Here is an 8383-nt window from a genome sequence, read left to right as displayed (position 1 = left end):
CCAGTTAGGAAAAATATCCAACAATTGAAGTGAAAATAAACAAAGGACCATGGGAGGTGATGATGGATAGCGGAACTGCTTTTATCTGTGTTCAGCCTGAAGAGGTTACACATCTCACTATGTAAAATCAACTAATTGGGATAGGGATTTGAGGGAGTAAAACAGTTGATTACTCTTAAGGAACCAATTGAGCTCTGCTATAAAAATCAAAAAATTACAATACCCATACTGGTATCAGAACATATACCTATTGTATTGTTGGGAAGAGATGCATAGTGTAAGTTGAACTCTAAAATAAGATGTACACCAGACGGCTGTCTGGTAGAAGTGCCAAAGGAAAAGGTTTACCAATTGTTGATGATGACAGAAATAGATTTGTCTTTAGTATTCTGGATTGGAAATCTCAGTGAAGATTCTTTAAAGAAGGCTAAGGTTAGGAGAAAGATTACAAAGGAGTATGGTTTTGAGGAATCATATTTGCTTGAAAAGGTTGATTATATCATAGGAAGGAGGACAATCTGTCTGAAAAATAATGTTAAAAGGGGGTGACTGTTATTCTTGGTTACATTCCTACACCAAGAGGTGAATAAGATGTCAAACTAGGCTAAAAGATGCTCAATCGTTTGCCAAGTCTGTGTGTAAAGAAGTCATAAGTAAGCAGGTGGGGACTTCCCGATCACATATCTTAAAATTAGAGGGAAAGGAATTTGTGGAGAAATCAGTGAAATGGTTTTTGAAAGTTAGGAGAAAAGTCAGATTAAAAAGTTAAGAAAACGAGGGTTGAAGGAACTCTAGGACAGTCAGCTAAGCTTCGATGTTAGTAGTAAGAGAGAGAGAACAGTGGTGAAGGGAAATTTAGAGTTCAGTGGGAAGATAGATATGGCAGGAGTTTAGATCTGTTAGGAGCAGTTGCATTGAGAAAGTATGCGTTGCTGAATGATAAGAGAAGATTGAGGGTGATTGCAGTATCTATATATACAATAAATAAGTGCATCGATGATGTCGTCCCCACAGTGACCGTACGTACATACCCCAACCAAAAGCCATGGACACATCAATACACTACATTCTCATGTTCTTAGTGTATTAGGAAATCTAATGGGTTTTACAGTAGCAGTGTCATAGGAAATGAACTATAAACACTTTTTTGATCATAAATACACCCCAATGCCTCCTGAATTGCAATGCTGCAGGAGCTGTAAAAGGCCTGGAATTGTACAACTTCAAAAAGCCATGGAGACGCTGTGCCACTGACAGAATTTCTCCTTTCTGTAATTTACGCTTGAGGTATGAGTTAATGAGCAGAGCCATTTCCTCTGGGTTCTGCAGGGGGATATTTACTGTAATAGTTCCTATTTGTAATGATAACTGACAGTACAGTAAACTCCAAGCCCACTCCAAGACAACAAGGGAAAACACTCTCTGATGCACAATTCTGTTTTTTAGGCGGTGGAGATTTCCAGTTATTTTTTACCTCTCATACTCCCACCTTCAGAAATACTTACAGGCAATCATGTTAAGGCAATGTCAATGCATGCATGGATTATAATAAAAAGTAATGCATTTGGATACATATTTCTACCAAAAATATTGTTATTATTGTAAACTTGTTTTCTAATAAATGTTGCTTATGTTCCTGCTTTTTCAAAGGGATGGCTCCAGAGGTCTGATCTCCACGACCTGAAGAAGAGAGGAAGAGTTGCCCATCCTCAGGACACACTCAAAGACACAGCCTTGGCCAGAGGAGACCCTATAAGAGCAGCACTGGTAACTAACATCACTGAGGTGTCTAACCGCCCCCGCTGTGGCGTTCCTGACTACCCCATGCTGAAAGATGTCCTCTACAGGAGGAATCACAGGCAGAAACGCTTTGTCCTGTTCGGGGGGCGTTTGGAGAAGACTGACCTCACCTACAAGTAAGGATATATTATTATTATCTTCGTATAACCACACTGTTGAACGGCTTGTATGTATTTAGAGATGGATCTGGACCCAACCAAGGAAATATAATTCTCTATCAGGTAATAGGACATGTTTTGGTGCATAGTTGCCAGTACAACTGGTTATAAAGGTACAGTATGTCCAGAATCCAGTGTTACTCTATCCATCATTTGTTTATTGAGTCCCCTGTTTTGGTCATAGCTCTCATATTCTAACTCAACAAGGCAAGCAGGAGTTGCACTCTCATCACATTTGCCTTAAAAACCAAGTGTGCCTCTGAAAAGGAGGAACCTATAATGTTATTACTTTGCCTCCTCCTGAGACTCACGGCAGAGTGTCTGGGCTGGGCTGTCTGTCGGCTGGCTGCTGCCTCTCTGTCTGTGTCCTCTGGTTCCTCTCATTGTAGCTGTTCTTTATCATAATGCATGGCATCTAAAGAGCCACTCAGAGAGAGGAGGAGAAGGCAAGCCATGATGGGCTACTGAGACTGCTGGAGTTGAGCAATACATTTGTCTTAATGTGACCAGGGATAGGAGTAGTGCTCGCCTGTGTCATGGCAGTGTTACAGTGGGAGCCCTCGTACTTAGGACAGTGGAATCACTGGGTTTGCCAAGGGCTTTAGTTTGGATAGTCCACTTAGGCATGCATTTGACATGAATGACAAGCCATTAAGAAATCATCAACATCTTTGATGATTCCTTAATTTAATTGTAATTGTTGACATATGAGCTCTCTAAAGAGTTTCTTTGTATTAGTCATACTGGGTGGTTTTACCTGAGACAGCTCATGTAAAGGTGAAGGAAGAGGACTGTAATACACTTATCTTACAGAGCCTGAGGGTCTTTTTAACAGCACACCTCTTGGTTGATTTGATGGTTAGATATCAGATGAGAGGGAGGTTATAGATATGCAAGGCTGGTGGTCTAAGTGTGTTTCTACAGACTACAGATTATGGTGTGTGGGTGTGTGGAGTTTACGGTCTCTGATGTTTACATCTATATCTCTTCCTTCCTCAGAGTGGTTCGCTTCCCCTGGCAGATGAGTGAGGACAAGGTGCGGCGTGTCCTGCTGGAAGCACTGACAGTATGGAGTGAGGTCACACCCCTCACCTTCACTGAGGTCAGCAGTGGAAAGGCTGACATTGTCATCGACTTCACCAGGTACGCATGTGTGTACAGTAAGTGTATTCAAATGTCAGTACAGTAGTACAGTATGTGTATTCAAATGTCAGATTTTAAGTTACTGGTCTGCCAGCACTTTCCTGATATGGATCTCTACTGTAGGTACTGGCATGGAGATAACCTGCCCTTTGACGGCCCTGGGGGAATTCTAGCCCATGCCTTCTTCCCCAAGACCCACAGGGAGGGCGACATTCATTTTGACTATGATGAAGCATGGACCCTTGGCAACTACATGGGTGAGTGTTTGCTTGGCAGGGAACATGCAGGAAGTATGAAGAGTTGATTTACATAGAGCTCTATGTAAAATGAGTACAGTCAGGAAGTAGTTGTCAGCTCTGTGGTTGTACTGTGTATCCCCGTAGGTGTGACCCTCTCCCTGATTCCACTGCAGGCACAGACCTCCTCCAAGTGGCTGCTCATGAGTTCGGGCATGTTCTGGGCCTGCAGCACTCCTGGGAACCGGGTGCAGTGATGTCCCCCTATTACAGCTTCTCCTATCCCCTGGAGCTGAGCGAGGATGACAAACTGGGGATCCAATACCTGTACGGCCCTCGTCCACATGTCCCGCCCCCACCTCCACTATCACCACCGCCACAAATCACCACAGAGACCAATGAGATCATTAGTAGTATTGTGAGTGTTAATATTGCCATTCATATTTTTTGAGGCGCTGCACAGGCAAATACAAATAATATAAGACATAAAATACAACTGAGATACTAGCCACACAAGAATACACATGATATGACAGTATGGAGATGCACTAGTGATCCTCTTTCTGTCTCCAGCCTGACGTCTGCCAGACAGACTTTGATGCTGTGTCTATGATCCGTGGAGAGCTGTTCTTCTTTAAATCAAGCTATGTGTGGCGCATTCGGGAGGGGCGGCTGGAGGCGGGCTACCCCGCTCTGGCATCCCGCCATTGGAGGGGGATTCCAGAGAGCATTGATGCTGCCTTTGAAGACCAATCAGGGAATATCTGGTTCTTTCAAGGTGTGTGACAGAGATATTGGCTGTTTGTGCTGTGGTTAGTTAGGTATGTCTTGTGAGAATAGGGTTAGAAAAGCCCCAAGTTGAATACAGACAAGTAAATATACAGTGAGGGAAAAAAGTATTTGATCCCCTGCTGATTTTGTACGTTTGCCCACTGACAAAGAAATTATCAGTCTATGATTTTAATGGTAGGTTTATTTGAACAGTGAGAGACAGAATAACAACAAAAAAATCCAGAAAAACGCATGTCAAAAATGTTATAAATTGATTTGCATTTTAATGAGGGAAATAAGTATTTGACCCCCTCTCAATCAGAAAGATTTCTGGCTCCCATGTGTCTTTCATACAGGTAACAAGCTGAGATTAGGAGCACACTCTTAAAGGGAGTGCTCCTAATCTCAGTTTATTACCTGTATAAAAGACACCTGTCCACAGAAGCAATCAATCAGATTCCAAACTCTCCACCATGGCCAAGACCAAATAGCTCTCCAAGGATGTCAGTGACAAGATTGTATACCTACACAAGCCTGGAATGGGCCACAAGACCATCACCAAGCAGCTTGGTGAGAAGGTGACAACAGTTGGTGCGATTATTCGCAAATGGAAGAAACACAAAATAACTGTCAATCTCCCTCGGCCTGGGGCTCCATGCAAGATCTCACCTCGTGGAGTTGCAATGATCATGAGAACGGTGAGGAATCAGCCCATAACTACAAGGGAGGATCTTGTCAATGATCTCAAGGCAGCTGGGACCATAGTCACCAAGAAAACAATTGGTAACACACTACACCGTGAAGGACTGAAATCCTGCAGCGCCTGCAAGGTCCCCCTGCTCAAGAAAGAACATATACAGGCCCGTCTGAAGTTTGCCAATGAACATCTGAATGATTCAGAGGATAACTGGGTGAAAGTGTGGTGGTCAGATGAGACCAAAATGGAGCTCTTTGGCATCAACTCAACTTGCTGTGTTTGGAGGAGGAGGAATGCTGCCTATGACCCCAAGAACACCATCCCCACCGTCAAACATGGAGGTGGAAACACTACGCTTTGGGAGTGTTTTTCTGCTAAGGGGACAGGACAACTTCACCGCATCAAAGGTACGATGGACAGGGCCATGTACCGTCAAATCTTGGGTGAGAACCTCCTTCCCTCAGCCAGGGCATTGAAAATGGGTTGTGGATTTGTATTCCAGCATGACAATGACCCAAAGCACATGGCCAAGGCAACAAAGGAGTGGCTCAAGAAGAAGCACATTAAGGTCCTGGAGTGGCCTAGCCAGAAATCCCATAGAAAATCTGTGGAGGGAGCTGAAAGTTTGAGTTGCCAAACGTCAGCCTCGAAACCTTAATGACTTGGAGAAGATCTGCAAAGAGGAATGGGACAAAATCCCTCCTGAGATGTGTGCAAACCTGGTGGCCAACTACAAGAAACGTCTGATCTCTGTGATTGCCAACAAGGGTTTTGCCACCAAGTACTAAGTCATGTTTTGCAGAGGGGTCAAATACTTATTTCCCTCATTAAAATGCAAATCAATTTATAACATTTTTGACATGCGTTTTTCTGGATTTCTTTGTTGTTATTCTGTCTCTCACTGTTCAAATAAACCTACCATTAAAATGATAGACTGATCATTTCTTTGTCAGTGGGCAAACATACAAAATCAGCAGAGGATCAAATACTTTTTTCCCTCACTGTACATGTAGGCAGACAAGCAGTAAAATGACTGCATTATAGCGTTATGCCCTTTTTGGTTACCCAGAAAAGGGTTCTTCCAAGACCAAATTCAGCAACCTTAAGTAGGGCATGTCAAGAGTGACTAGAGTGTTGAATAGCCAAGAGTTATGGAAACTATGAAAACATAGCCCAGATCCTTGAAGGGCCACAGCGGGGGCATCTACTGTATAAAGTTCTCTCTCTGTCTCTTGCAGGTCAAAGCTACTGGGTGTTTTATGCAGGGAGACAGATCACAGGGCCAGACCCTGTGCAGAGGCTAGGCCTGTCAGTCTCCCACATCCAGGCAGCCCTGTGCAGGGGCCAGGACAGCAACTATAACACCTACTTCTTCAAGTCAGGCAGCTACTGGAGGTTCAGCCCCAAGGAGAACCGTGTGGACTCTGTCTACCCTCGCAACATGCAGGACTGGAGCGGCATCCCCAGTGATGTTGATGCAGCCTTCAAGGACCAATACGGTAAAAATCTTATGAATGAATCACCCAATCAGCTTTCAATTTAGAATTTTAGAATATTGATAACTGGCAGTTGGGACATTGAGTGCGCAAACATCACTATGTTTGATGTACAGTTACAAGATGACATGGTGTTATACCCTGGGTTGTCCTGAACAGATGAGCCTATGTTTGTTGTATTGTGAATAAAATTTGCAGCGGTCCACGCATCTGAATGAACTTAAGACTCCGTTCTATGCGCACCAAAATTACGATCTGCTTCTCTGAACTGCCTTGTGAAAGCCTAACACTGTAAGATCATATTTGATAATTTAGCTAGTCATGTTGGCAATAGAACAAGCTTTCAAATTATGCCCACCTGACCTAGATTGTGATTTATAATGGACCGTTTTTGGATTGCGTAAACAACAACAGTAATTATGGCAAGGCAGGGATGCAGGGCTGTGATCCAAACAAAACAAATACAAGTGTGCTTGCTCTAGTTCCTTAACGGCACAGCTAGGAGAGATCAAAAAAGTTGAAGACACTTCTTTGAGTCATAAAAGTGCATTGAAATGACTTAAGAACTGTGTACACTTTGGAGAGGTGTGTGGCCACTTGGAGACCCCAGTTAGTCCTCTCACTCAAACCCTTGTCATTTTTTTGTCTTATGTTGCACCTACCCCACATTTCCAGGAAAATATCATGTTACTGAATGTATCCAGAATATTTTCAGATTTCGTTATCAATAAATGCAGCATACAGTAAATGTAAAATGCACATAAAATCAACAGTGTAATGTTTGGATTCAGTCTTGTGTTAAGTGAACTGTTGTGTCGTCACCTTTAGTCTAATAATTTTTCCATAATCTCCAAACTGTTCCCTTTTAATTACTACCATGGTTATGCATATGTTTTCCATATTTCTTCTGTAAGAAACATTTCATTTTAGCCCTGTCCATATAGACCAATTCCCACGAGTGATCTTTTTTTCATTGACAGGCTATGTCCACCTTATCCGAGGTAGGCAGTACTGGAAGTTTGATCCTGTGGAGATGAATTTACTACAGGGGTATCCTCGCTATATTGGAATGGACTTCTTTGGTTGCAGAAATGCATGAATAATCATTATTAAGTGATGCTGCTGTCTAAAGATCAAACCCAAGTCCAAGTCTAGTCCAACCATGCTCTCGTCCTTATGGTCTTTTCAAATACAACATTGTAATGTTGTGCATTTTTGGGAACAAGACCAGTGCATCTACAGAGGCCTCTTCATCTTCATTAAAATGTTGAAGAAACTAACTATTTAGAGAGAGACTTTATTACTTTACTTGAGTGAGTTCCAAAAAATTAGTGTTCTTCCTCCAAATATGTTTGTTTACACATGATCTTAACACTTTGAATGGACTAGATCCTTTTTTCTTCTCAGGAAAACACTAATTCAAATGTTTCCTCAGAGTTTGGACATCATGTGCAGCTATGTACTTGTATTTATTTGTTATTGGGTTCCAGTGGCGGCTCCTGAAAAAATTCTCAGGGGGGGCAATTTTTCTGATGATTTAGGTGACCTACACACATTTAAAAAAAGATATGTCCAGCAACAACATGAAGACAGGGGCAGCATATAAGTCAATACTGATATACACATTACTTGCTTCAAAAAGGCCTCATGGTTGAATTGGAAATATGTGCACCTGAGCATAATTCACAACAAACAAGCAAGCAGGAGCTTTTGATAGAGGCTACTGAAAACATTGATGCAAGTTATTGGTAATAAGAAATTTTTATAGACTTCCATATTCTGCCCTCTTGTATAGATTTGTGAAAATGAACAGTGATAGACATTTTGCCTGAAAACAGAATTTGAAAATAATTTCTAGAAAAGGTAAACACAGCTATCTGTATGGCTTTGTAAATATGAACAACCATATTCTGCCCAATTGTATAGATTTGTAAAAAAAATTGTTTACTTTTTTTTAAATGAAAAATAACTATTTTAAACAACATCAACTGTGAACTGATTTGGGCGTGTGTGTGTTAAAGAGACAGACAGGGAGGGACAAAGAGAGAGAGAGGCTACATTACTTGTACTGAAACTGTTCTC

The 8383-nt window shown here is 42.0% G+C and overlaps 1 protein-coding gene across 1 annotated transcript; it reads left to right on the top strand.

Moving 5' to 3' along the window:
• Positions 1–268: 268 nt before the first annotated feature.
• Positions 269–7400, top strand: LOC311145049 (stromelysin-3-like; the record flags this gene model as incomplete). The annotated part of the gene is made up of 8 exons (XM_084181241.1): positions 269–277; positions 1651–1916; positions 2958–3101; positions 3225–3358; positions 3514–3755; positions 3911–4115; positions 6044–6304; positions 7282–7400. 8 exons carry the CDS (start codon positions 269–271, stop codon positions 7398–7400), a joined length of 1380 nt encoding a protein of 459 aa, XP_084037367.1.
• Between the last annotated feature and the right edge of the window lie 983 nt (positions 7401–8383).

This window comes from Coregonus lavaretus (genome assembly GCF_964263955.1).
Source record: "Coregonus lavaretus genome assembly, chromosome: 17".
Classification (NCBI taxonomy): domain Eukaryota; kingdom Metazoa; phylum Chordata; class Actinopteri; order Salmoniformes; family Salmonidae; genus Coregonus; species Coregonus lavaretus.
The sequence above is the reverse complement of the archived record's forward strand: the minus strand, read 5'-3'. Positions and strand labels throughout refer to the sequence as shown.